Below are 27,267 nucleotides of genomic sequence, written 5' to 3'. Positions count from 1 at the left end.
CATGGGCAAACTTTTCGTTTCCTCGTTCATGTCGTATTGAACAAAATTCTCTCAGACTCACATGTTGATCACGATCCATGATCGTGTGCTTAGTATAGTTGCACAACTCGGTCGTCTACTTCTGTAACCGCTTGCAGACTTATAGCTACGAGCTAACTCATACTTCACCGCATCGCTCGGATCTGTCCTTTTCTAGACAAGCAGCGGTGGCTTCCCAGGTTACACGTAGTTCTTCAGCCACACACTAGACATGCTACCGCAGTGGCTGAACTTCGGCATCGGCACATGCGGCGCCAATGAAGGCCGACATCGTGAAACCTGAAAGTTTAAAAGCCCATCTTTCTCGGAAGTCCCCAGATCGCCTTTCCGGTCAACCCACAAGATAAACTTAGTCACGCATCGGGTCGGAGCGGAAGATCAAAATGGTTCAAGTGGGAATCGTGATCTCCAAGATGGTTTGAGGTCTCTGAATAGCTCCGGCAGTCGTAGGAGATCTTCAGGAAATAAAGGCATCTTGACTCGGAAAAATCTAGTGTGATTACTCATGATGTGACTCGAGTTATGGGAACGGAAACCGCTGAGTAGTGGGAAGTGGAGCTCACGGAGTCCGCCGAGTCTTGATTGCACGATCTCCGTCCGGGTATGCTCGTTGTGATATGTGGAGCGTCTGGAGGTAGCGGAGGCGAGCAAACTTGTCGGAGAACACTAGCCCGGAATGCCCACCTACGCGAGTTCGTCGATCATCGTTTGATGTCAGTTCGCGGGCGCTGACTGTGGCTGCATGCTGTGACTATCACCATGCAGACCAATACGTCGCGTATGCATGGTGCCACTAGACGTCCGCAAGCGATATTTAGCGGCGATCAATCATTCGTACTCAACATGCAGGGTACTGATCACAGAGATCCTGTAAGCCGTGAAACCTCCTTGCGGATGGTAGTATGTAGTTTGACGATGACATAAAGTTTGAACTGCTCCGGGCTAAAAGCAGACTAACCTGGTAGCTCGCATCACGCAACGTGACGGACTAGACAAGTGCCTCACCATGGCGTCCTTTGGCGCCAACATGTCAAACCCGGCTGACAGCGGATTTAGTTTAGACGCACCTGCCATACGTTTTAGCGGGAAGAGGATGTTATAGAAACGTGCAATTTAATTTATGCACTTAGTGCGACGCCACGTGCTGCAGCAGTGGCTTCACTACTAGTTGCGTGATCTGAAAGGCGATCTGCAGATCTTCATAGACTCATCATGTCTGTCGTGTGAAGAATAGTTCATATCGTGATGTTGATCCTAACGCCTATACCGCCCGTGACGCCGTTAATTCATATGCTAAAGGACTGCCGTTGGTAGAACGGTAGCGTCTTCCTTAGTCGACAGGCGCGTGCTTGAAGAGGAAACTAACACTCTCGCCATTGTGGGTACGCCTGCAGGCCTCGGCAAGCTGTTTGTTGTTAGAGCGGCAATCTTCGAAGGCATGAGTTACGTACAGTAGGACTGATGTCAATCGTCTCGATACGATCGCACAGCTCCTTCTTATCCTCATGAGGTACGGTATTGGTGACAACAATCTTCTTGAGTTTACTGCCGTTGAGAGCTTCGATGGCGTTGCCACTCAGGATGCCGTGTGTGACAATTGCGAGCGCATCCTTTGCACCCTCGGAGATCAGCACGTCCGCCGCTTTAACGAGCGTTCCGCATGTGTCGGCCATGTCGTCGACCAGGATGGCCGTCTTGCCTCGTACATCTCCGACCAGAACCATTCGCGAAACCTCATTCGGGCGTGTTCGCTCCTTGTGAATGAGGGCAAAGCCAAGGTTCAAGCCATCGGCTATCGAAGTTGCCCTGAAAATGCATTAGCACTAGTACCTTCTCGAAGCCGTGGTGCGGAGAGCAGTCCGACGCTCCAACATGGCACAAGGGAACGCTTCAGGGTCTTGAGTTTGCACCGTTGCATGGTTGCGCACTCTCGCACTCGGCACCAGATAGTCGAACCAGTGTTTGGCGAACGTATGTGGCGTGATCTTACCTCTTTGCACCTCCTGCATCTGGGCTGACAATAACACAGTCCTTGACGTCCAGATTCTCACGAATCCATCTGAGCGTACTCGGTTCTGCGTAGAGGTTGTCTACAGGCACATTGAAGAAGCCCTGAATCTGGCTGGCGTGGAGGTCCATCGTGATGACATGGTTGCAACCAGCAGTTTGAAGCATGTTTGCCATGAGTTTTGCCGTGATAGGCGCGCGTGACTTGTCCTTTTTATCCTGGCGAGCATAAGGGAAGTTTGGAATCACAGCAGTAATGCGGCGAGCAGAAGCCGTTTTGCACGCATTAATCATGATCAGCAGCTCCATGAGCGCATCGTTGATATCGCCTGGTGGCGTAGATTGCAGGATGAAGACTGCGTTATGGTAAGCTGAGGAAAGCCGGACACGTTGGTGCTCGCTCCCAGAGAAAGATGATGCATACCATCTTCGTCTCGGACCGACTCTCCGATAGTCACGGAAGTCTCCTGGTTCGAGTATTGAAGCACGAGGATCTTGGTGAGCTCGATTCCAAGTCTGTGATTCCGTTAGCGATCTTGCTCGAGCAGGTGCGCGACAGTCGAGCACCCTGTTTTGACTCTCGAAAAAGAAAAAATGATATGGTCGTCTAAAAATGTGCTCTATAGCTTTGCAAGCCTGGTGATAGCTATATCTGTTGCGTGGTGGTAGTGATGAAGGCGTGACAACCGTTGGGCATGTGCATGCCAAGTCGTAGCCTCAAAGAGCGTCAAGAGGTAAGAACTTGAACGTACCGATCAGCTACTAGAGCTGCGAGCTCAGGATAGCTATTGCCGGTCAGTAACTTGATGCTGTTGGTAGCCATGGTGGTGAGAGTAATGGCGGGAAATATGTCGATTTCTGAAACTCGTCACGTCGTCGCCCAAAGAGTGAACTTTTTCGCGCAAAAACGCGGGCAACGGCCCGTGCGGAGAAGGATCGGAGAAAGGTGGCGCCGGCACAAAGACTCTGGATAGTCCTACCGCGGCAGAGCAAGCCGACCCCACCGATTACACTTATCTGCGGCATCTCGACCACAATCCACTTTCGCGCCTTCAAAGAGAGCTCATCTCTGCTAAACGGCAAATATACATCTGGTCTTTCAGGTCGGATACTCGATGCGTGCCGTGTGTTGGGATGTACCCAACAGTCATTTAGTCGCCTTCTGAAACTTGACGGCGGCCGAGATCCGTGTCCAGCTCGCGGGGTGTTCTAGGCGTGTCCTCCATCTCCGGACGGGTCCTCAATTCTTGCTGCCATGTTTCTCGCGAAACCTGCAAAAGCTGGTTCAATCAAACAAGGGTGGGATCAAGAAAATTGATATGACTGCTGCGCGGATGTGCGTGCAGCCTCGCGTAGCACGTATAGACCCCCTGGTAACCTATAGAAACGATACTCTGGGCAAAGTCCCCTCTCATGTTCTTGCCCCACCGTATTTCCGTTTCATTGGGCACCTTTCAAGGCGTTGCGATGCCCCCGTTGAAACAGACTATAATGGCCATGTTATCACAAGGGCTCCAGCCTGGCCACGTGCGGTACGTAGTTCAATGAAACAATTTGAGCTCTAGAATACACAATTCCTGTCGCGCAAAGTACCGCTTGCTCCGCTGTACTTATGGGCAAATTACTTACTATCGTCGTGACAGTTGCTGTCGCAGGCCTATCCAGAAGAAGGAAGCTGGGCGCCGTACCTACCAGGGTCGTCAGTGTGATATCTCGTACCAGGTTCAAGCCGTGTGCTCGAGGCATGACGATGTCTCGAGTCTGGTTCTGGGCAGGATCAGTGCCACAAGAAATACTGGAAGAAGACTGAAACGTTTGACTTGAGATGTCATTCTTGATTCATCCACCCCTGCAGGTGGTATCTAGATACATACATGGTACGCCACAACAGCGTCCTGCCCTTGTCAAAGCTCAAACATGAAACGCCACCCCGGCATGGTCATCGCCATTTTTGACATCGTGATGTAAGAGAAAGTATTGATGTGCAAAAGAATACTTGGAAAAAAACTGAAAGGATGGGCAAAAGCTTGGGTATAGATGCCAACGTATACGATAAAGCAGAATGTCGATGATGTAATCGTTCCTTTGTGTACACAAACGTCAAGTCGAGCCAGTCCAGAAAGATAGAAGAGATAGCGGTAAGAGGAGCGTGTGCTCAGGTCGTTATGGTACAAATAAATGAAGTCGTGAGATGTCCAGAGGTAGAAATTAATGATAGGCCGTCAAAGGCAAGGAAGAGGGTATCGAAGTTGGTGGAATAGAAGATGTGTTTCTCATGAGGCCCTTAGCATGTCTGTTCGCACATCTTGCCGATGGCCTTCTCGATGTCAGAGAAGAGATTTAGAACGTGGCCATCGGCGTAAATTTTGATTGACTCGGTCTCTTTTCGTTGATGTCGAGAAGGGCTATCGACCTTTACAGGACTTCGTGGTGGTGTAGTTTCGGCTACCTGGTCCCGAGCGCTAGGGTTGAGCACGATAGCAGCAGCGACATGCTCAAGTAACTTTTGCCGAAGTCGCAAGCGGCGATTTTCGGCCTGCTCAAGTTTCAGGATGAACTCGTCGATCGAAATGTCCAGCTCGGCTAGGGCCTCTTCTTGTTTGAGGAGTGATTCGCGTGAAAAGATGACTGTTTCTCCGCGCCTGAGATAAGCGATCATACGACCGTGCAGCTTTTGGCGACCCGCTCGCAAAGACTTGTAGGTCTTTCGGAGGTAATCGCAGCGCTCGTCGAGAGCTCTGAGTTCCTGTAGCGATGTCAGCTTTAGTCGATTTGACAAGGATGTAAAGAGCTTACTCTCGATAATGATGCTACATCGCGTTTGTGCAGAACCTCAAAATTGCCAGCCTGATCGTATGCCTGTTTGTGAAGAAGCTTCTTGTCGGCATCACTCATTCGTCTCGCAGCCTCTGATACGCGCATGCCTTCGGGCAGCTTCCAAGAGTCTGGGATAGCTTCTGCACCGTCGGCCTCTGATACAGTCCTGCTGCGTTCTCTCTTGCTGTTGCGTCGTTTAGGTCGGCCTCTTTCCATGATCGACGACTCTGACATGTTTCGATTGTGAGCTAACGATTGTGTTGCGATAGGATCTCTCCTCTCGGTGCGTGGCGAACCTCTGTTGGATGCAGGTGAGGATGCATAGAAAGGATTGGTAAAAGTCGACGGTGGAGTAGGCAGTGGGATACTACCATTGGGCGATCTTCGAAGGTCCATCGCACTCAATGGTGTGTTACCTCCCGAAGTCGTCGAGGCGGGAGTTGTCATTTGTGGCCGACTTGTCTTCGAGTTGAGGATCAGCGGGGCTGGTGAAGTTTTACGCTCGACAGCGGGTGATTTAGGTGGTACTTGTGGACGGGTTTCTTCATCCATACTGGCGGTCTGGACCTTGAGGTAGGGTCTGGGTGTTGCACCAGGACTAAGGATAGGAGAAAGTGGTCTTCCGGAGGCGTTGGGTAAATCAGAAGAAGGAGGGGCGTTGATGATTTGAGCTGGAACGTGAGAAGGACCTGTTACGCAAGCCATCATTGCATCCCCAAAAGGTCCGGTCCTCCAGTTAGTACCCGGAGCACTGCACGATCTCTCATGGCCAAAAGCTTCGTATGAGAGCTTACGAAGGGGTGGCCTCCCAGGGATGGTCGCTGATGACATTGTAAGCAATCGTTCGAACATTGTGGAATTTGAGGAGAAACTTACGGGAGTCGATGGACATCTCTTGTACAGTAGTCATAGTGCTTCCAAGCTCGGGCACACTGACTTTTCTTCTTCTTGACAAGGATCCAGTTCGCTGCCAAAAGGGTAGACTGCTCTCTGGCAGCACGGCTGTATCACTAAGAGATGTAGAAGATCGGCCAGCAGAAAGGGCGGCAAACTTGTCCGAAGATTGGTTTGGCTTAGACAATCCTACTGGGCTTTTTGCAGAAGGCCAGAGTTGGTACTTGGATGCAGCAGGCTGATGTAGGGCTGCTAGCGAAGGACTCTTGGTGTGGGAAGAAGCACTTGGCGATTGGGAATCTCTGGCAGCCTGAATATCTCTGAGTGAGCGTGAACGTCGGGGCAAATGATAGTTCATTGCAATGGAGAGTGGAGCTGAGTGGCTTACCATCCTGGAGGACGTTTCTAGAGTTATATAAACAGAAGACTTGTCGGAATCGGAGCGCATGCAATTGGCAATGTGTGCCATGACGGACGTTTGAGGTTGCCGTGGCTCACTGTCTGAAGTACAAGGTTGGTGAGACTCGGGAGGCGGGCACGTCAAACATGAAGGCTTTCCCTGCATGTATGTGGTAAAAAAGACACTGCAGCGGGTTAAGTGTGGCTCACAGGCACTAGTGTTGATACCTGCAGCAACGAGGAGAGCCCCTGCAAAGGCAAAGTACCAATAACAGCAAAACTATCTAGGCTGTCGGGGCGCGTCCTAGATGGGGTTGGTGGGAGCTGGATGAAACGCGGGCCTAACCTCGCATGTCTGGCGATTCGTGGGGTAGGCTATATCGTCACGCAATTAATGCCTAGGGTGATCTGCACGATGTGCGCAGCGGCACCACCCTTAGCATCGAGCACAGCGCATGGTCGCGACGGATGGTGCCTTTTGGTTGCAACATGTCGATCTGCAGGATAGTGCGGAGGCGAGTAGCAGAGCTGGTGTGAAGCATCAGGTGCTCGCGTCTAGCGCAATGTAAAGCGGACCTGATGCAGCATATCGGCCATCATCATCTATCGTTACTCTTACGGACCGGCTGCTCAATTGCCAGGTGGTTTATCAATGCCGGTGATTTGCACCAAAGCGGTAGGAAAGCCGGCCCACCAGGTGGGCAGCAGGGAGAGGCAGCAGAGGGCCGCTGGCGATTGAATAATGGCCCTGGCTACTGGTGAGGAGGTGATGCGCGCTTGTGAAGGACGTGTTGTTGAGAAGAAAACATGTGCCCTGTGCTGTCGTAGTGCAATTGACTCGATGGTAGTTCGGTGAGGTTGTGCAGACGGTGCGCGCCTCTCCGCCATGCCGCGAGAACGTTGGTGAGTTCGGGGCAGGAGCGAGGAAGGTGCGCCTCAGGAACAAGGCAGGTGCGAAGCGAACGTTTAGAACTAGCAGGGGTTAGTCATTGGTTGCGGAAGCGGCCTCGTGGCAACCCTGGGCCGGAAACAGGGTCATCACGGCACAGCAGCAGCCGCCGCGAGTCGTAAATACTACGAGCTTTTCTAGACGATGACGCTCAAAGCTTATCGCATGCGTTGGTGCGACCCTTTAACACTGGTATGAGCATCTGCTCCACTACTAGCACTCAACCTTCAGCTCATACGAGCGGCCAAATATCGTGAGAAAGACGGCATATTCCACCGACACTGCTTCCCCTGTTGACACTCAGGTTTGGGCGCCCTCCTAGCGAACACTCGAGACGAAGACGATCACGTCTAGCCGTCGTTCCCCTCCGATCACTTCCACCGTCATCCCAAAGAGAGTCGGGCAAATAGAGCCACCATGTCCCACGCAGCAGTTATAGGCGAGGTCCAGTCTTATAGGCTTATAGCCGTCATCCGTCGCTTAAGCGTATGCGACAGCTGCCCAAAAAAATTCAGTTAGTGTGAGGAAAACATAGCAGAGTCTCGTATGGCGAACGTGCCTCGTGTTAATACCGCACTGTTACTAACTCATTCGCTACATATTCACTTGCCAACTACCCTCGACGGTTGCGTGGGATCAAGAGAGGTCCAAGCTGCCCGTGGGCCCTCGACGCTGTCTCTCCATCTTTAAACTTTGCACTATACTCGTGCATGCCTAGCTCTTCCATTCCTAGACGCGAACTGCGTGTTGACTTGCTTCTGCCATGCCGACGCCGACGCCGACGCGATCACGAGCGCGAATCTGAAAGACCCGCCTTGCGCCTTCTGCTGCGATCGCTGTCTGCCGTGGGCCGCTCTAGAGTTCCAACTTCTGGATACGACTTGCGTCAATCCGCATCTGCCTCTTTCTCCCGAGTCTGGTACGCCGTTTCACTCTACTATCCGTGCGGTGGCTGGTCATCACATGCCGTAGCCGAGCGTTAGACCCCCACGAAACATCATGCAAAGACATATGTGCCCACCGTCTTTGACATCTGGTCGAGATGATAGCGACGTTGCTGTCTTCAACGACAAAGCTTCATCATGTCAATATGCATGTAACTATGACTGGGTACGCTGCGCTACTCAATTTCGGCTTCCCGCTCCGCTCGCATGCAAGTGCTTTCCGACTTCACGCCAAGCGATGCAGTGAACGGGCCAGTGTCAGCAAGGAATTGCTGCATGAGGGCCACCAACTTTTTCACAGAGTCATTATCATCCGATTTTGCACCACATGCGGTTACGTTCTTTCCTGTTCCTTATCAAAAGCAACTTCTGTGTGCGGTTCATCTTGCTGCTCAGACTTTTGCCTGGACCACCTTTCCTGAAAGGGGTCGTCTTGGCTTATCCTAGTGTGGCTCTTAACTGTTCTGAGTGGGGACTGCGTCTGGTCACATTCGGTCGGTTCGCAGGCAACGAACGATGCTCACCATGCAGCAACAGTTGGTCCATGACGGCTAGGTCACCTCGCGCAACAGCACTAGTTGATCGAAAGTAGATGGATTTACATCAATTCACATCGACGTGCATACGAACATTAAATCCTTCGTTAGGATTGCTGGGTCAAGTCGACAACTTGTGTGTTTGTTTTGGTGAACGTGTGCCGGTTCCGATTGTTTCGAGAGCGCGCCACTCCATCATCTAAGGCGCGGGTGTCGGCACGCGTCGCTTGATCACCAAGGAAAAACACAAGGCCTGTCTCCGATCAAACATCATACGGAGACTGTCCGTCATAGCCTTGCGATATTGCGCCGAACCCATTGACTTGTCTTTTCGAGTCATTCCATGACCAAACCCGCCGCGAGTTGTACCGTAACCGAGATACGAGTTGAACATACACGGCACATCATTGTAGTAATCGCGACCGCATTGCTACTGCGGATCTTCATTACCATCATCTCCGACGTACACCTTGAGTAATTTGGGCATTTCGCGATTCCAAGCAAAAAACGTCTGTGTTCAAATGTCGCTTCTGTCATGACGCGAGCTTAATGCACATATGGCCCCACTCAAATCATACACTCAACAGCCACACAAAGACACCGAACATGCTCGGCTTGGAGAATGTTCTTGCTATATCAGAGCCAGACAAATGGATTGATCAGTACCTCGGGTAATGACTTGATTTTATTTCCGGCATCTTTCACGGAAAATCATTGTGACGCCGAGTGATACGATAAAAGACGTTAGGGTAACATGACTGGCAAGTAGAGCCAGACTGAAAAGCTTGACTCTCGTACTGATGCTCAAAATCCCATAGGGTTTGCATGCTTACAACGGATCGTTGCCTCGCATCAATCACAAATCCAGAGTCTACACTTCTGACTTAGAAAAACAAATATCGACCCCTTACTGTCGCTCAGTATTCAACAACATACATCCCCGTTGGTGGTTCTCCATCAACGACATCGCCTTACTTTGTGTGAGCCATTCTTTTCGGCACTTTCGGTTTTCGCGGGGAATCCATGTCAGTATACGCCTCAACTACGATCACCCATGTATGAGACATCTCCTGGTGGTGAATTACGATATAGATCGCGATCACAGCTTGATCGTCGACCTCCCTTAGCAGCCGCTCGGCTATGCTACATTGTACAGCAGATGCAAAACGCCGCTCTGAGTAAGTTCGGCGGTAGGTCACTTGGAATAGGCATTGTCATGCAGTACCATATCATTGGAGACACTCATCGTCATGGTATAGGGATGTGAACACCTCGTATAGCGTGCGGAATTTGCAAATGTGGGCCCACAACACTGTCAACACGTATCCACGTCTCTTGGAGGCTGATCTGACACAAAGAATATGATTCCGAGCGGAGCATAGGTGGCCACACAGCAAGAAAGGAGATTCACGAAATCGACGATGTACAAAGCAAAGTAGAGCTTAAAGCCGCTTGGCATACTAAAGCACAGGCAAGCTTACGAGAAACAGCTTCTCGAAGACGCGTGGAAGCCTGAGGCGCAAAAGCAACAGCAAAATTGCGCAAGCACCCGCCACACTTTCCCCTACACAAGCAAGAAACCCCTAAGACGCCAAAAAGCCCGCCATTTTAAGACTCGTACGGCCCTTTTTTCTTTCTCCGGAGTATCCTCCTAGCACCTTGGAACGGCAGCTAGAAGCTCTATCCCGCGCATCTTCTAGCTTCGGAATTCGGAATTTAGGAGTGTCGCTGGTCAGCAAACTAAACTTACACCAAACCTGCGCCAAACTTAGATGCAAAAAGACAAGATGTCGTCTTCAGATCGTTGAGCTAGTTTAGCTAGCGATGTGTTCGTTTCCAGGGAAGTGAGCAAGCCGCTGGCGCCGTGGCAATTAGGGTTTGGTACTCGAAATCCCGCAACTAACTGCAGGTGACGGATTGTGTGTGCATGTGTAGGTTTGAACGGCGCATCCCGTGTCGAATCTGGTCTTTCTGGATTGAAGGATTGAACAGGGTCCTTGTGCCCCACCAGCTTGCAGCCTGCAGATACATTGAACTTGATGTGTGCAAACCATATTGCTTCCCGCATATTGGGCGAGCACCTCATGAGACACGCATTTGCTGACATGGTACTATTTTTGCCCCATCACCAAGATCAAGCGTAGTGTAGTGTTGTCAAACGTTCATGCGCAAAAAGATGCCTTAGCTATGTGTGGAAACAGGATTTTCCTGCACGGTACTTGCGTGCCCTGCTTTTTCCCTTCTTAACCGGAGTATGCGGGGTGCCGTGCATAAGGCGGACACCCAGAGAGAACGGTGATGCAGAAAGGAGGCACCGAGTATGGGACCCAACGGTACCGAGTACCAGTTGTCAAGATGTAATAATAGATATCGTTATAGTAGAGTTGCGCTGGGGTGACATGTTTCTACACATCTATTGTACATTGCGAGGTTTACGAGATACGAGCAAGAAGACGCAAGCATGCAACCGTTGCCCGCTCCTTCGCTCTGCATGTCGGGCATTCAGCACGGCAGATGATATCGTGGCTAGGGTCCCGAGGATGTGAACGTCGTGCATAGTTTTGCCACAAAGTACCACTTCATGCAGTGGACATCGCCGTGAGGAGGGAAAGGGTCGATAGCCGACATTAGTTCCCTTCTCCTGCACACACACCTACACATCCGGCAGTCGTCCGTTCCCTTCGTCTCCGCCCTTTACCACACACGTACACTCACTCCGCTGGAAACTCCATATTGCGATCGAGATCGTAGAATCCCATGGTCGCCATCCCTACCTTTCACGTGGCCGTGCTGCCTTCACACCCTCTCCTATCCTTACTTTTTCCATATCGGCGAGCTCCTTCCCGCACCGTTTTCCAACACCAAAAAGGATTTCCACCAGCTCCGCCTTCCCGATCAGTACATCTCAAACTCGTACCGTATGCCCCGTAACAGTCCTCCGCGACCGACGCTATCTTAGTTCAATGCCCAGCCTCTCCACAAGCAAGCCCCTCAGCCGCTCGTGCAGCTCATTAGTCTCTTCATTCGTGAGTGTGCGTTCCAGGCTGCGGTAGTTGATGCGATAGCACAAGCTCTTGCGTCCAGTCTTGGGATGCACGAATTCATCCGTGAGACGCACATCTTCCACTAGATCACCGCAGACCTCTCGCGCGATTTCCATCACATCATTTTCATGGAAACTGGAGGATGATGGCGCGGGAGCCGCTGGTGGAATTGGTGCACCGGATGATGTTGTGGGCGTGTTGTTTGACATGCCTCCTGCAGGTGGATGAACCGCTACGGCTCCACCAGCAGCGTTAGAACTACTTCTCAACCAGAAGCTTACATCCTTGAAACATGCAGGGTGTTTGCTGAAGGGCACGAAGCGGCACATGGTTTTCTGCTCACTAAATTGCGATAAGAACCGATTGTCCTTTGACCAGAACAGGCGTATGTCTGGGATAGAGTAGAGCAACATAGCGATGCGTTCCAGACCTATACCGAAAGCCCAGCCTATGCGTGTAGGGACCGAGGCGTTGTTCAAGATGGGTTGTGAGACGATGCCACAACCGAGGACTTCGAGCCAATCGCCTTGCCAAAAGACCTCGAGTTCCCACGAGGGCGAGGTGAAGGGGAAGTAGGCTTCTACCCATCGTACCTTCAGTGGCTCATTTGGTGATTCCGTATCTGTAGCACTCTTTGCAGCATTGAAAACCGTAACTACCATATCTTCGAGACTGCGTTTAAGATGTGCTGCCATGGCTTCGGCCTCTTCTGCTGAGTGACCTGTTTGAAGTGGGTTGCGCTCAGCATGAAAAGGAGGATTTGGATCTTCAACTGCAACATTGTGCTTAGGAATCTTCTCCACATCATCCCAGATGACTTGCGCCAGTGTCTTGCCTTCTCTTTCTGCTTGTTGGCGATCCCAAGTTCGCGCTCCCTCCATCTGATGGAACACGGGATAATGACTTCTGTCAATCGCATCTCTTCGGTATACATCGGCACTGATGAGGTACCCCTCGCTCTCGTTGTTGCGGAATGTGTCGGCTTGATGCGCTGAAGTATGTGTTCGTAGCACAGTGTTCTTGTTTAGGTAGTATGTATCCGTCCTACTACGACCTATGTGGTCTAATGGGAAGCCAAGCGAGTCGAAATTTTGTCCAGTTGTGACGATAGGAAAGAGGTCATTATGAGTCTTGTAACCTGGAAACCGGGACTCGATGAGTTTCCGTGTGATGGTCAAAGGGTGATCTGGTTGCAGATGCAGGCGTCTTGTTACCGCGTCAAGGATTGTTGAAGGGGTATTCATCCATTCGTCAGTTTGGTATGTCCGACCTTCTATTTTGATCTCTTTTGGGAATGCTCCTGTTCATACTTAGATGCTATACGGTTCATCGTTCGAATACAAGCTAAGCACGACGACCAAGCTGAATAAAGGTAGTGGTATCTTTGATACGACAGATCCCGGATCTTGTATCGATGGGTGTGACTATGATTGATTCGGTACAGAAAGCTAGGAGCCGCATCACATGATGACAAACTCACCGGAAGAATTGTGCCTCGCCGCATGACGCGACGGCCAAGGCGACACTGAGCTTCGTGGTATGCGCAGCGAGGCATTCCAGCACAATTGACGGCAAAGAGCCGTAGAGGAAAGGGGTATCCGCATCTTTGATGGTGATGTTCGCTCTTTACCGTGGCGTCCACAAAACCGCACGCGACGCCAAGCCCTGCCCACCAGCTCCGAGCTTAAATCCGGAGGCAGCACGTTTTGCCGATGACGTCCGCGTGCCGAATTCTCGGTCTCTCAACTACCACCGACGCTTCACAAGCTTCCTGACTTTTAAGGCGACAGCTTCCCTGCCCCTGCAGACTACACATGCTGTCGCTGCGCAGCCTTCACCTTGAAAATGGCGGACGTCACTAAGAAAGTGAGCGTGGCTGAACTGCGGAAGAGCGAGGATGTGAAGCCTATCAAGAAGACGCCGGTACATTATCCGTTCTGGTTTGGTGGAAGCGCAAGTTGTTTTGCGACTTTCTTTACGCATCCGCTGGATCTTGGTAAGTCTCCCACAGCTATGCATGCAACATTGCACATTTGGCTAATAGTCTGAACAGTCAAGGTAGCCTCTTCAGCTGTCGCGTGCGCCAATTCGTACATACTCACTCGTTCAGGTCCGGTTACAAACACAAGCGACATCTGGCGTACGATTAAACATGATGCAAATGTTTGGTCATGTCATAAAGACTGATGGGGCACTGGGGCTGTACAAAGGCGTACGTGGTCTTGGGTCTTTTTTCACATGTTTCCAGCTAATGCGACACCAGATATCCGCAGCCCAACTTCGCCAAGGAACCTACAGCATGACACGCTTCGGTGTCTACGAAGCCCTTAAAGACCGCATGACGACCGCTGACTCGAAACCCTCGTTCCTGACACTCGTCGGCATGGCCTCTATATCAGGCTTTCTCGGAGGCTTCGCCGGTAACCCAGGAGACATTCTGAATGTACGGATGCAACATGATGCAGCATTACCGAGAGAGAAGCGACGAGGATACAAGAATGCGATCGACGGGATAATACGAATGTCGCGGGAAGAAGGAGTAGCAAGTCTGTGGAAAGGCGTCTGGCCCAACTCGTCAAGAGCTGTGCTCATGACTGTGGGTCAACTAGCAACATACGATGGATTTAAGCGCGTGTTGCTGAATTACACGCCGCTGCAAGACAACCTCGCAACACACTTCACCGCATCGTTCTTGGCTGGATTCGTAGCTACGACGATATGCTCGCCGGTAGATGTCATCAAGACGAAAGTCATGAGCTCTAGCGAGAACGTTGGGCTCATAAAGACTGTTTCAGATACTATGAGAGCAGAAGGATTCCGTTGGATGTTCAAGGGCTGGGTACCGAGCTTCATCCGTGTTGGACCCCACACCGTGCTCACGTTCTTGTTTTTGGAGCAACATAAGAAGGTCTACCGGCAACTGAAGAAGCTTGAGTAGGCAAAAGAGGCTCAGCATAGATACGCATGTGTTTGATACAATCTTGGGGTACGCGACAAGACGAATGATACCACATGGGCGGGCGTTTGGCGCTGACAGCATTTTGCGGCGCGAAATCATAGACCACGGTTCGATACTTCAGCCGATATATATACGATTTATTTGTGCCTGTACGAATCTTTGAAACCCAAAGAGAAGTATACACTTCCGCCACAATGTTTCTCAACGCGCTGTTGTGCTTCCCTAACAAACATTAACCAAACCAAACTCTCTTGGACGCCAAAATCTCACTGTTCGGAACGAACTCAAAAGTCAATAGGAGTAGGATGCAGGAGATTCATGACGTATGCCTTTAGGCGGGGTGAGTTTATAGTGGGTCGTGTGTCCATACTGCGACTGTTGTGATGGAATGACTTACGGCCGTAGAAAGTGCAGTACGGCGGCAGGACCGCAGCCCGACTGAAACCTTACCGCCGTTCATCTACCTTGTCAAAAATCCGACACAAATCCACAATCATGCGTATCCGCTTCGTACGAGACGATCTCCAGTCTAAGATCCTGGTAGATATTATGGTCTACGTAACAACGCCAAGTTCTCCGAATACCGCAGCAATGGGTATATGGGAGTGTTGGTTCACTTATAAGGTGATGTCCACCTCCACAGTTTGACATCAATCACTCACAATTCATATACGTCCATTGGGATCAAACAATCATGACTGCCATCGACATCGCCTTCTACTCTTCCTGCACTGTCACTTTCATAATTGTAGGCTGCCCCAGTACCTTAGTCGAATGTCAACTGATATATTTGTAGATTTTGCAGGTCGTTTATCGGCTTTACTTCCACCCATTAGCCAAGTACCCTGGACCCTTTCTAGCAAGATGCACGTCTTGGTATGGAGCATACCAGTCGTACACTGGGAACATCCATCTGGACGTCCAGAGATGTCATGAGAAGTATGGTAAGACACAGATCCTGCAATGAGATGTCAGGAATGTTGACGTGCAGTAGGCGATGTGGTACGCTACAAGCCGAACGGTCTTATTGTCAACACTGTCGAAGGACTACAAGGTATATCATTGAGCAAAGCTAAGGTTGGATGCATCTAATCATCATAGACATATATATGCATCCCTCCAAGACACAGAAGGCACGAGGATATATAGGCTTCAGAAATGGCAAGCCTGAAGTTAGCATCATCAACGCGCTCGATCGAGAGGAACATGCGCCAAGGAGGAAGATGTTGAGCCGAGCTTTCTCTACTGTTGCCTTGAAAAAATACGAGCCAGTGATCTACAGAACAGCCAAAGTCTTCGGCGACACTCTCCTAGCGAGCCCTGAATCTAGCGAGAAAGCAAGATCTTGGGGTCCTGGGTTGAACATCGGCCACATAAGTATGTCGAAAAGCCCGGTGAGGATCATAGCACTAACATTGACAGGCTCCTACTTCACCTTCGATATCATGTCGAACATCGTCTTCTACAGTCCACAAAATATGATGACCGAAACACACGCTCGACCTATCCTTGAAACAATCGACAACTGCATGTTGATGGCTGGTATGGAAGTAATACAACCACGACTAGTCGATTATCGGAACCTCAGAACTTACCTTGCACCAAGACTCACCAAGAAGATCTTGAATCTTGGAGAACGGATCTGGCCACTTGTAATGGGCAGAATAGAACTAGAGAAGAAGCAGCACGTGGACGATATTTTCGGAGACTTGATTGGGCAACAAGGCAAAGAAGGCTCAGGACTTACTAACGAGGAGCTCATGGCTGATGCATTAGTCATGGTAATTGCAGGTAAGATGAACCAACTTTACCGTGCTCTCTGTGCTTCGTCATTCTAATAGTTACAGGTACCGATACATCTTCTGTTGCCATCTCTGGTTTTTTCTTCTACATCGCACGTCATCCAGAAGTTTACAAGCGATTGGCCGCTGAAATCCGATCGACCTTCTCGAGCCTTGAGGAAATCGCACCGGGCCCAAGATTGACAAGCTGCTCCTACCTTCTGGCTTGCATTGACGAAGCACTACGGCTTGCGCCTCCAGTAGCCGCCCCGCTGTGGAGGGAGATGAGGATGCAAGAGTCGATAGCTGGGAACGTCCTTCCAAAGGGGGTGGATGTTGCAACTTGCTGCTACGCCATTCAGCGCAATCCTGCCTACTTCCCAGATCCCGACGAGTTTATCCCTGAACGATGGCTGCCGGACAACCAGAGCGAGGAGGCGCTCAAGTTGGCGAAGAGAGCATTTATCCCTTTTTCGTTGGGATCTCGGGGTTGTCTGGGTAAAAATATTGCTTATATGGAGCTTACCACAGCCCTGGCTCAGATAATGTTCCGAGCGGATTGGAAGCGTGCTGAAGGCCCAATGGGTACGATTGGGGAGACGCGGAGTGGTGCAAAGGGAGCTGTGAACTTCGAGATCAAAGGACACTTCACGAGCGAGAAGCATGGCCCTTACATCCAGTTTATTCCTCGAGATCTCGACGAGCAGGTATCGGCTTAGACGCCAGAAGCTCTCCAGTGTGTTGAAGAGCTATCGGGAGTAACAGGATGATTCTCTTTAGTATTTGAGGCGTGTTGAATGCGTTGATTGAGGTCATCTAGCGCTGTCTTGTTTGGTTAGAATGATTAAATAGCTTTACTAGAATGCAATAAGACACTGGCCTCAGAGGCATAAGCCGCACTGGGATTTTATATGCTTTGCGCAAAGTAGCTTGATGTCTCATCTTGGCGATCTCAGCTTCATGCCTTCGAAAGGCTTGAATCACGCCCTTTCAAATCCTCGGGATTGCTCCCCTGCCTCGTATCTCATACTGCGCAGACTTTTTCGAGCACCAACCCCACGTTGTCAGATTCGAACGATGATGTACGAATACCTGCTTAATCTCTGCTCCTTTCTCCTTGTAATCATTTATCGCCTTGCATTTATCTACCAAGATGACCGTAACTGGACCCATGCGTTTTTCTCTATCAGGTATTCAATTTTCTAAGGGTTTGTGCATCTGGCTCTCGACTTTGACCACAAGTGATTGTATCGCCACCCAAAGCATGTACCCCTTGTATTTATCGTTCGCCCTAAAGGTGTTTTACTGGAAAATCTGGCGGGAAATCAGCTCGGAAGTGTAGGCATTAAAGAGAGATTTCTGTCTGGTCTCGGGGACAGTTCACTGATGATGGCATCGTCCTTGTCTTTTGTATTCATTTGCCCAAGACCCTTCATCTTGCTCGGAGCGACGAGGACGTCGCTGGCTGCTTCGATAAAGTGTTGCGAATATCAATGGTGAAGATGAGAGGGTGTCGGGTTCTTTCTCTCGCCTGCATCTACAGAAGCCATTGGAGACAAATAGAAGGGTGCGGCTCACTGTCTTGGTATAGCAAAAGACTATGATCGATCGCGAAACGGAATGATTACATGCACATGTGATCATGATTGCTTCGTCGCATATGCCACAAGTTTGAACAAGCTCCTTCAAAGGACACTGCACATAGAAGAAGACGACCATTTTAGCCATTGGTTTTTCCTTCAAGTACTCTTGATAAAGCGACCCACAACGCGTAGGGCAGCAAAAGCCTGCGGTGTATTGTAGATAGTGCGAGGCGCACTGAGAGGATTCGATCAGTACAACACGTATGCGACGACGAAAGTAGGGAGAAGCTTGGTAGGGTGGCAACAGCTGTATGCAAGGGCTGAGGGGCCAAGAGTATTATTTGCAACCAAAATTCAGTACTTGAAGAAAGGTCCGACGTTCGCTTTAATGTAATGCAAATGGAGGCGAATACGAAAGACACAAAGTGTGAGGCAAATATACATGGTCAATTAGCCATGACCAACGCGATGGAGAGGGACATAAGAGACATGTTTGCCAATCAGATTTTCGTAGCCAAACAAGATCTGGAAGTGTTCGAGTGGAATGCCTGTCGGATACGGCAAGATTGTGGAGCGGTGGTGAAGTGATGCAATTGTTTATTGAGACAACTGCCTTAAGCAGTCAGTGGTATGAGAAGCGCCTATTCCCTAGAATGCCCGAAGTTTTCATTCAGATACAGGAGCCCACACCGTTATTTTCGTGCCGACGCCAATGTAATCATTCCACGACCCAATCATGAATTCATGATAACTCTCTAGTGCTTCATGGAAGACGCCCTCCTCTTGCGGGCCTCGTCGTGTGCGGCCTTGGCGTCGTTGATGCGCTTGGAAAGGATCTGAGCGTACTCGTTCTGTATTGGCATTAGTAGTTGTTCTGAACGTCATAGTAGGGTATGGACGTACGGCAGCATCCTTGGAAGCCTCCGCGCGACGGCGCTTGAGTGCCAGCCTGTGACGCTTGTGCTGGAGACGCTGAGGAGTAACAAGACGCTGGATCTTGGGGGCCTTGGTGTAGGGCTTGGCGCCCTCCTTCTTGGGCTGGACCTCACGGCGGATGACGAACTTGCGGACCTACACATGCAATGATTAGTCTTCAAACCTTGAAACTTTACTAGCTCACTTCTTGTTGCTCAGACTCAATACGCTGCTTGTAGCAGGACGAGCGAGACTCAATCCGCTATGCGAAGCAGGATTGGCGAAGAAGCTATGAGGTAACTCACATCATCTTCCTTGCTGAGACCGAAGAAGCGGCGGATCTTGGTGGCACGCTTGGGACCGAGGCGCTTGGGGTGGACAATGTCGGTCAGGCCGGGAATGTCCTCGTCACCCTTCTTGACGATGCTGAGAGCAAGGACAGAGAGGTCCATGCCGACAATGCATCCACGGACGGACTTCCTCTTGCGCTCACCAGTGCGGCGGGGGCGGTAGCAGGAGTGGCCATCAGCGAGGAGGAGGCGGACACGAGTTGGGTGCATGACACCCTGCTTCATCGGGAAACCTTGCTTGTCGTTACCGCCGGTGATCCTGACGATGTAGCCCTTGAACTCGTCGCCAATGCTGTCGGCAGGGACTTCTTGACCCATGCGGCGGTCCATGAAGACGCGGAGCTTGCGCTCATCGTCGACCTCGATCAACTTCTGGGTTCCATTGTTGGGGTAGGAGATGTTGAGCTTCATCTTGACTGCGGCGTCTCGACGGCGTGTGGAAGCTGCAACGTTAGTAGATTGTCGTGGTGTTGAAGGGTCGTCGGGTCGAAATTCATTTTGGAATGCGGTTCGCTTAATGCCAGTGCGCGCTAATCGGGTTTGGCATCATCACGTGCTAGCGCGACTTCCAGGTACGGCAGTCGCGATCCACAAACTTGAGGGGAATTGTCGAGGCCTGGGGCATGACTCGCGTTCTAGTGGCATCATGATCTATATCCTGCTGAATCGTTAGGTTCATTCTGCAGCAAGAAGTCCGGATCCAATCTGCGCAGGCACACGAGCATTTCACCGTGAGGAGCACGATTGAGACTTGGGCGTTGGTTCGTACAAAAGTGCGTCTATCGCCTTCGTCTTCGCAGATCGCATCATTCAGCAGCGTTTCGAGCCCAGCAGCGCGGAGCTTACATTGCGTATACATATTCACCAGATTTTCGGAGCACGTGAAGCAATTGGATGTGCAAAATTTAACGTGTTTATGCTATTCAAGAGGGATATCATTCCATGCCGTGCCATTCCCTGACCATTAGACTCGTTGCGGCTAAAGTCTTGCTCAGGTATTCTCAAACCCAAATGCTCGCATTCCCTAGCTTGCAGAGCCGTCCTCAAATCAGCAAGCCACCAACGCCAGAACTATGCATTCGCCATATCATTATGGACACAAGAAGCCTTTTTTGAAAACACAAGGAAAGAAATGATACGCGAGACCACTAAACTGTCTATTGCATGAGCTCGACCGGCGGCCTCGCGGTGCTGACTGTCATGCCCTGTGCCTTCTGCGACGCGATCGGTCCCTCAATCCCTTCCATCGCATCGATGGGGGTCAAAGGCTCAGGTGTCTCTGTTGTGTCTTCAACTGATATAGCTGGAAGGTTCGGTGAATCGCCGTGGTCTTCGGGGTGGTAAACTACAGTCGTGCTGCCGGTCCGCCTCCTTGTAATGGGAGCACCTCCGTGATCGGTCTCGGGTGAAGTCGCCTCGTGATTTGCATGCAACCGCGCCAGCGCTGCTGCGAGGTCTTCAGGGTGCACAATCTTGTTGGGCGCATCCTCTTCCTTCATTTCCCAACCCATCGGTGGTGAAGGTGGCGGCGAGATGAAAAATAGGCGGTCTGACTTGGGTAGGGCGAGGTGCTGGTCTGAGGGGTTCATGGGTGTGTTTACACCGAAATATACGCGGATGCGATAGCCCATGAGCTGCTCGCCATCGAGGGCTTGTCGAACTTGTATCGCAGAGTCAATGTCGAAGAAGGATACCACGATGCGACGGAAGGACTTGAGCGGCGCCCATGTGTGTACTTTTGCATGTTGGTCGATGGTTTCGCGGATCTCGGTAAGGGTTGATAGTTGGAAGATTTCGGGAGCAAGAAGGTTCTGGATACTGTTAGATGCTGCCGCTGAAGTTGACGAGTGCAACGCTTACGGTTATGATGAGTGTGTTTGAGGGTGGTGATGGCTCGACCAGTGGTGGCAGGTCTGAGAAGTCGAGAGAAAGTGGCGACTTGCTGCCCGATGATGCGCGCGAGCGCTGTGGTGATGGCAGAGTAGCTTGCATGTTTGCGATCATTTGTGTTGCGCAAAGAGTCTTAGGCGTCTGGTGTGGATGAGTTGCTGTGATGAGTTGAAGTGCAATGTCTTAAATGCGTGTGTCTTATATCAAAGTTCGCCTTCGCGGTGGTTGGTGGTTCCAGCTTCCGCATGCAAGCACACTGTTGCTCCGCCTCAATCCGCCAAGGCCAGAACTTCGGCCATGACATTTCCCGCGTCCACGTCCCATGTTCTGCTTCTTTCGCGCCATTTCCTGGGCGTTATTGCACTGCCCCGCCATGTTGCTTCCCAACGCACTGTGCTGTTAGAGGTCTCCCGACCTCGGCGGACGCGTCAATGACGGATTCAACTGACGATAGCACAACACGCAGAGAAAAGGAGAGGCCCTCAGCCTCGCTGATGCTTAGTCGCCCTCAACTCAGCCTCATGTCGACGAAAGAAACATCCATCAGTGTCTCGCTGGTTCCACAGAAGATAGTTTGCAGGCTACTCAAGCACCGAGTCGACTGTTAGTGTCCGGCTTATCCATGTTAGGACTACACAGCATGCACACAATACTATCAGGGCCGTTATCTTGTCCGACTGGGCATTTCATAGGTCATCACTCGGCGGCAGACTCGTCAATCCCCATCTGCCATATGCATGCGACGATACGACGAGGACAACTGTCAAGTCAGTCAGCTCACTTTGCAGCACAGCCATAGGCGCTTTGCACCCGAGACCTTTGTCGGCCGATAACACCCTCACGTCTTGGTCTTGTCGTCACGCTGCAAGTAGTCTTGAAGTACATCATCCTACAAGAGTGTCTCATGTGCTTAGGAGCAAGGCTGATCGAAGGTCACGTCTTGTCTCGTGACTGTCTCACGCTCCGCGCATGCCGGACACACCCGCGGGCTCTGAGAGCATGTAATTGCTTCATACGTCCTTTGTTTTGCACAAACATCCGGCACATCCAAACCTATAGCTCATGTTGTAGCAGCTTGGTTTGTGCCAGGCCATGACATACCTAGGTATTGAGTAGACGCACGCAAACAAGTTGTAAGAACATTGCCGCTCGGTAAACTTGATTCAGAAGGAGATGAATTTGCGTATCATTGCGGATGCGGTGCAATTTCGCCGATTGTTGACCTGCATGACGATGACCACAAAGGCATGACAGTGGAACAGCTCTGGAAGTGTGGCGTAGGTGTGGCGCATGCATCCCGGCGCTAGGCTACGTTGGCTCCAGACTCACCTCAAAGAATCTCCATCACGGCGACGTCCCTAGCCAGCACACGCCATACACGTCAACACGTCTCTCTCCGCCTCACAATCTAATCGCCTTGCTACCTCGGCTCCATCTCCCACGCCGCAAGCACCCAGCTCTCACCTCCCTGAAACGACGACGCGATGGACTACGACCCAGATGGCGGCGCAATAAACGTCCGCTTCCTCGAGGTACACCGTCTGCTCTGGCTACCTCGCAACACGTCGAGCTAACACAGCCATGCGTAGGCAAACAGCCAGCGCGCCAACTTCATCGTCCAGAACTTTAATCTCGAAACCGCCAACTCGCTGCGCCGTGTGATGCTCGCTGAGATTCCCACCCTTGCCATCGACGTCGTAGAAGTCTTCGACAACACATCCGTTCTTGCCGACGAGTTCGTCTGCCACCGTCTCGGCCTCGTGCCCTTGTGCTCAAAAGGTGTCGAAGACCTGCTATACTCGCGCGACTGCGACTGCGAAGGCTACTGCGACAACTGCGCCGTTGTCCTCACCCTCAACGCGAAATGCACAGGCAGCGAGATTATGAAAGTGTATGCGCGCGATCTGGTGATTGAATCCCGGACACCGAATGAGGATGTAGGCAAGCCGGTCATCACTGATTCAGAAGAGACGGGTAGTTGCATTGTCAAACTGAGGAGAGGTCAAGCGATCAGCATGAAGTGCATCGCAAAGAAGGGTATTGCAAAGGAGCATGCGAAGTGGGCACCTAGTGCGGCCATCGGTTTCGAGTATGATCCGGCGAACAAGCTGCATCATTTGGACTACTGGCACGAGGAGGACGCGGATAAGGAATGGTATGTGTGCTCTTTTCCTTGTTGAGTACTCGATTACGGGCAGGAACAATCTGACAGCAACTAGGCCCAAAGACGAAGCTCGGATAAACCTTGACGGCGGTCCCCCTAACCCAGATGAACCCTTCAACTACGACGCTGTCCCAACCCGTTTCTTCTACGACGTCGAAACAGTCGGTGGTCTTGAACCTGATCAGATTGTCACGCAAGGAATCTCTATCCTACAACGAAAGCTCGCCGAGATTATCAAAGAACTATCCGGCGGTATTGGAGGCCCAGAGGACTTTGGCGGTGCGCAGAGCCCAACACTGAACGGTGCTGGGTATGGTGATGCCGGCGGATATACTCCAGTCGGAGCACCGGGATACGGCGGCGCGAGTTCTTGGGGTGGCGCGGCACAAGGAGGTGCTACGCCGTACGGTGCTACGCCATACGGACAGAACTGGTAGACAAGTATGGGCATGTCTGGGTGTACAACATTGCATGGGCTGGCGTTCTAAAAGGGTGGGCGTCAACAGACTGCAAAACTGCCATGGAACGTAGTATCGTATCCTTCGCATTAACATTGGGCACAGAAAGAAGGTGCAGATTGCTATCAAGAATAAGTTGAAGCAAATTCATTGATACTGCTTTGCTGCTCTTGAGTTTGCTCTTTCGCTCGTAATCTGTCATATCTAATATTACAATACATGCAAAGCCATTTCATCATTGTGCTTGCTCAACTTTTCCAAAATGCGTCTGAGAGGGGAATATTTGTACAATGTCCGATGAAAAACCAAAGTGCACCTTGTGGGTAGCACGAAAACGCCATACCTCCATTGTACCGCCGTGTCAACCAGTCAATAGAGCCGAACCGTAGTAGTCATACACATGCGAATGAAATGGTTGCGGCAGTGACATAGGTCATGAACACCACTATCCGCGTATATGGAACGTCATTCAGGCCTCGTTCAATCGTGCATTTAGGCGTTCTTGACAACGCCAACCTTGGCTGGTCGCAGTGTCCGTCCGTTGAGCTTGAAACCCTTCTGTTGAGTGTGGAAGCAAGTACCGTCCTCCTTGTCGGGTTGCGGCGCCTGGAAAACGGCCTCGTGAATGTTGGGGTCGAACTTCTCTGCGGCTTCGCTGGGGTCGAATCGCTCCAAGCCGTGCTTCTTAAGCGTGTTGATGAGGATGGTGTCGGTCATCTTGATACCGTCGTGGAGAGCAATGAGGTCGCTGTTGTCGCCCTTGAGCTTCTCTTCCGGGACAGTACCCAGGGCGCGGTCAAGGTTGTCGACAGATTCTACAAGGTCGCGAGCGAAGCGCTGGATGGCGAAGTCTTTTGCGGCCTTGATCTCACGTGCTGTGCGTTCTTGGAGGTTGCGGAAGTCGGCGACTGAGCGGAGGTATTTGTCCTGCAGCCGATTGTTATTCCCTTGTCTTTGTGCATCTAACTGGCTTATATGCGTACCTTGAGCTCGACGACTTCCTTGTCCTTCTTCTCCAGCTGCTCCTTCAATTGTGTTGCCTCGTTGTTCTGTGCGGGCGCATCCTCCTTCTTCTCGGCGGCTTCTCCCTCTTTTGCGGGCGCAGCATCCGAATACCATCGAATAGCAGGTGTGGCTACTGCTCTTGTGATGGGTGCTTGTTGACGTAGTGGCGCAAAAGCCCGTATTTGGCGGGCAGTCTGCTGTCTTGAGGCGCGGAGGATAGTTCTTTGCAACATTGTGTAGTGTATAATATGGAGAAGCAGGAGATGCAAGTTATGTACGAAGGCGAGAGTGTAATTCCGATGTGTGATGCGATGATGTCGAGGATGTTCGAGAAAAATTCGGAGCAGCTGCCTGTGCTCCCAAACAGGGTCCAGTCTTTCCGTCCCGAGGTCGGATCCTTTCCGAACATTGCCATCTGTCGGCCGCACGTCTCTGGCACGCTTCTCGACAAGTCCATGCCATGATGCGTTATGCGTCCTTCGCCAGTCTTCTCCCTCCGCATACGCTCCTTCGTCTCTCGACATGATGTCGTTCCACCAGACGCCACGGTACAAAAGCCCATTGAGGCAGCTTATTACCGCGGAGGCACGTCGCGAGCCGTAATCATACAACCGCAAGCTCTGCCTAAGCACCGCGCAAAATGGCCGGCCATCTTCCGCCAGATAATGGGCAGTGGCGATCCTTATGGCCGACAACTTGATGGCATGGGCGCGGGGATATCGAGTCTCAGCAAAATATGCCTTGTAGAACCCTACGGGAGGAGGATTGCCCTACCTGAAAGAGGCACCCGTTTCCGTACTGGATTTGGCGGCATTGATGCAGCACGTGAGAGTGCGCAGGTTGCACAAACCCAGGAAGAGGCACAGGGGGTGGAGGAAGAGCAGAATCTGGACATTGATTACACCTTTGTTGGCTTGGGTATTGAAAATGACGAAGTTGACATCGCAGGCAACTGTGGAAACATGAGTAGTGCGATTGGTCCCTATGCTTACAATGCTGGACTTCTCCCAGCCAGAATATATGCTCAAGGTGATGGAGAGGTCACTGTCAAGATACGGAACACGAATACTGGGAAACTGATCGATTCCACCTTCGAGGTCATCGGAGCCGAGGCTGCTGTGGCAGGCGACTACAAAATTGACGGTGTGACCGGATCTGGCTCCAAGATCAAGTTGGACTTCAAACACCCATACGGTAGCAAGACCGGCAAAGTACTACCAACTGGTAGGAGGGTAGACAAAGTTGGGGGCTACAGAGTGTCTTGCGTGGATGGTGCAAACCCATGTGTCTTCATCCGAGCAGACGATGTCGGTGTGGATGGCACGATACTACCTAACGATTTCAATAAACTCCCAGAGAAGCTTGCATTGCTCGAAAGCATACGTAAGACCGCTGCCGTTGCCATGGGTATTGCGCCTACGGAAGACGACGTTCCTCGTACCATACCCAAGATCGGTCTCGTATCCCAATCGTCTTCGCATCCTGTGTTGTCAGGGCAAACACTCAAGTCATCGCAGATGGATATAGTCCTCCGATTTCTCTCTGATACACAACCTCATCGAGCAATTCCCTTGACTGCTGCGTTGACATCAGCAGTCGCTGCGCGTATTCCCGGCACCATCGTTGAGCAAATGCTGGCCCCTGAACCTCTGATGGAGGGCGCAATCACGATAGGTCACGCAAGCGGTCGACTGCAGGTCAACGCCACTATGGGTACAGAAAACAAGCTTTACCCTGTCAGTGGCACGGTATTCAGAACTGCGAAGAGGCTGTTCGAAGGAAAAACATTCTGGTCGGACAAGACTGACAAGAGGGAAGAGGCTACGAAAAGTGACAGCCTGTACGGGAGCAATGGTAAACATTCCCTGGGCCTAGCTTTTGTGCTGGAGAATCGGGGTAAAAGTTCAGCCCATCTTTTCGAAGAAGACTCACAGTCGGCGCAACAACACCAAAGACTAAACGAACTTGATGTGGACGAAGACGCTGCCCAACAACAAACTTTGGAACAGATTGAGCAAAACGAACAATCTCAGTCAGAAGTAAAGGCGCCTATCCTAAGTCATAGACCGCTTCCAGATCCGCACAGAAAACGTCCAGACCTTAGAAAACAGACGAACAAGGAAGATGCACTCACACACGCTCTCCAAGGCCTTCATCTAGAACTCTCTACCCTGCTTTCCGACACCGATCTTACGACTACCGCACAACACTCAACAAGCCTTCTCACTGCGGTTCTGAAAGCACATCGCTCAATTCAGATCAATGCCATCGCGCAAAAGCGTTCAGCTAAGAAAGCCGTAAGCAAAGAAAAGAAATTGGAGAGAAAGACAGCACAGACGGACGCTCTCGCGCAAGGACGGCCAACGAGAAACGCTGCTGAGAGAATAAAGTAGATGGGGCGGAAGATGGTGAAGGGATGTCGCATGGCTTGAGGTCAACAACATACTTGTGTAACGACCAGAAGCAGAACGAGGCGCAAAAGCTGAGTAGGCAGCCCAGATCAACTTATCAACATTGAGACGACTGTGGAAAG

General features: G+C 51.2%; 10 protein-coding genes across 10 annotated transcripts; 4 read left to right on the top strand and 6 right to left on the bottom strand.

Moving 5' to 3' along the window:
• Window positions 1–1,307: 1,307 nt before the first annotated feature.
• On the bottom strand, window positions 1,308–3,159 carry CC77DRAFT_1016442 (ribose-phosphate pyrophosphokinase 4). The gene is made up of 5 exons (XM_018524217.1): window positions 2,799–3,159; window positions 2,471–2,562; window positions 2,030–2,402; window positions 1,491–1,845; window positions 1,308–1,444 (listed from the first exon to the last, which is right to left on the bottom strand). The coding sequence occupies exons 1-5, from the start codon at window positions 2,867–2,869 to the stop codon at window positions 1,370–1,372; spliced, it is 966 nt and encodes a 321-aa protein (XP_018390899.1). The 5' UTR covers window positions 2,870–3,159; the 3' UTR covers window positions 1,308–1,369.
• A 941-nt stretch (window positions 3,160–4,100) lies between these two features.
• Window positions 4,101–5,850, bottom strand: CC77DRAFT_330810 (hypothetical protein). The gene is made up of 2 exons (XM_018531269.1): window positions 4,843–5,850; window positions 4,101–4,792 (listed from the first exon to the last, which is right to left on the bottom strand). The coding sequence occupies exons 1-2, from the start codon at window positions 5,713–5,715 to the stop codon at window positions 4,331–4,333; spliced, it is 1,335 nt and encodes a 444-aa protein (XP_018390898.1). The 5' UTR covers window positions 5,716–5,850; the 3' UTR covers window positions 4,101–4,330.
• Window positions 5,851–11,114: 5,264 nt separating this feature from the next.
• CC77DRAFT_330378 (phenylalanyl-tRNA synthetase mitochondrial precursor) lies at window positions 11,115–13,174 on the bottom strand. Its single transcript, XM_018531265.1, has one exon. The coding sequence runs from the start codon at window positions 12,871–12,873 to the stop codon at window positions 11,536–11,538; it is 1,338 nt and encodes a 445-aa protein (XP_018390897.1). The 5' UTR covers window positions 12,874–13,174; the 3' UTR covers window positions 11,115–11,535.
• A 300-nt stretch (window positions 13,175–13,474) lies between these two features.
• On the top strand, window positions 13,475–14,567 carry CC77DRAFT_1005078 (mitochondrial carrier; the record flags this gene model as incomplete). The annotated part of the gene is made up of 4 exons (XM_018523319.1): window positions 13,475–13,625; window positions 13,683–13,687; window positions 13,740–13,841; window positions 13,893–14,567. 4 exons carry the CDS (start codon window positions 13,475–13,477, stop codon window positions 14,565–14,567), a joined length of 933 nt encoding a protein of 310 aa, XP_018390896.1.
• A 715-nt stretch (window positions 14,568–15,282) lies between these two features.
• CC77DRAFT_1057254 (cytochrome P450) lies at window positions 15,283–17,088 on the top strand (the record flags this gene model as incomplete). Its single annotated transcript, XM_018527996.1, has 6 exons — window positions 15,283–15,336; window positions 15,385–15,532; window positions 15,583–15,642; window positions 15,690–15,965; window positions 16,011–16,379; window positions 16,436–17,088. 6 exons carry the CDS (start codon window positions 15,283–15,285, stop codon window positions 17,086–17,088), a joined length of 1,560 nt encoding a protein of 519 aa, XP_018390895.1.
• A 1,795-nt stretch (window positions 17,089–18,883) lies between these two features.
• On the bottom strand, window positions 18,884–19,683 carry CC77DRAFT_1016434 (hypothetical protein). Its single transcript, XM_018524216.1, has one exon. The coding sequence runs from the start codon at window positions 19,626–19,628 to the stop codon at window positions 19,122–19,124; it is 507 nt and encodes a 168-aa protein (XP_018390894.1). The 5' UTR covers window positions 19,629–19,683; the 3' UTR covers window positions 18,884–19,121.
• A 593-nt stretch (window positions 19,684–20,276) lies between these two features.
• CC77DRAFT_1016433 (Calcipressin-domain-containing protein) lies at window positions 20,277–21,247 on the bottom strand. The gene is made up of 2 exons (XM_018524215.1): window positions 21,078–21,247; window positions 20,277–21,028 (listed from the first exon to the last, which is right to left on the bottom strand). The coding sequence occupies exons 1-2, from the start codon at window positions 21,207–21,209 to the stop codon at window positions 20,375–20,377; spliced, it is 786 nt and encodes a 261-aa protein (XP_018390893.1). The 5' UTR covers window positions 21,210–21,247; the 3' UTR covers window positions 20,277–20,374.
• A 1,234-nt stretch (window positions 21,248–22,481) lies between these two features.
• Window positions 22,482–23,959, top strand: CC77DRAFT_1016431 (DNA-directed RNA polymerase subunit D). Its single transcript, XM_018524214.1, has 3 exons — window positions 22,482–22,639; window positions 22,697–23,262; window positions 23,327–23,959. The coding sequence occupies exons 1-3, from the start codon at window positions 22,592–22,594 to the stop codon at window positions 23,706–23,708; spliced, it is 996 nt and encodes a 331-aa protein (XP_018390892.1). The 5' UTR covers window positions 22,482–22,591; the 3' UTR covers window positions 23,709–23,959.
• Window positions 23,881–25,005, bottom strand: CC77DRAFT_1016430 (mitochondrial co-chaperone GrpE). The gene is made up of 2 exons (XM_018524213.1): window positions 24,713–25,005; window positions 23,881–24,656 (listed from the first exon to the last, which is right to left on the bottom strand). The coding sequence occupies exons 1-2, from the start codon at window positions 24,965–24,967 to the stop codon at window positions 24,222–24,224; spliced, it is 690 nt and encodes a 229-aa protein (XP_018390891.1). The 5' UTR covers window positions 24,968–25,005; the 3' UTR covers window positions 23,881–24,221.
• A 394-nt stretch (window positions 25,006–25,399) lies between these two features.
• CC77DRAFT_913976 (DUF453-domain-containing protein) lies at window positions 25,400–26,611 on the top strand (the record flags this gene model as incomplete). Its single annotated transcript, XM_018533657.1, has 1 exon — window positions 25,400–26,611. A coding segment is annotated over one exon (1,212 nt), but the record flags the coding sequence as incomplete, so codon positions are not given.
• Between the last annotated feature and the right edge of the window lie 656 nt (window positions 26,612–27,267).

This window comes from Alternaria alternata, assembly GCF_001642055.1.
Source record: "Alternaria alternata strain SRC1lrK2f unplaced genomic scaffold CC77scaffold_2, whole genome shotgun sequence".
Taxonomy (NCBI): domain Eukaryota; kingdom Fungi; phylum Ascomycota; class Dothideomycetes; order Pleosporales; family Pleosporaceae; genus Alternaria; species Alternaria alternata.
The sequence above is the reverse complement of the archived record's forward strand: the minus strand, read 5'-3'. Positions and strand labels throughout refer to the sequence as shown.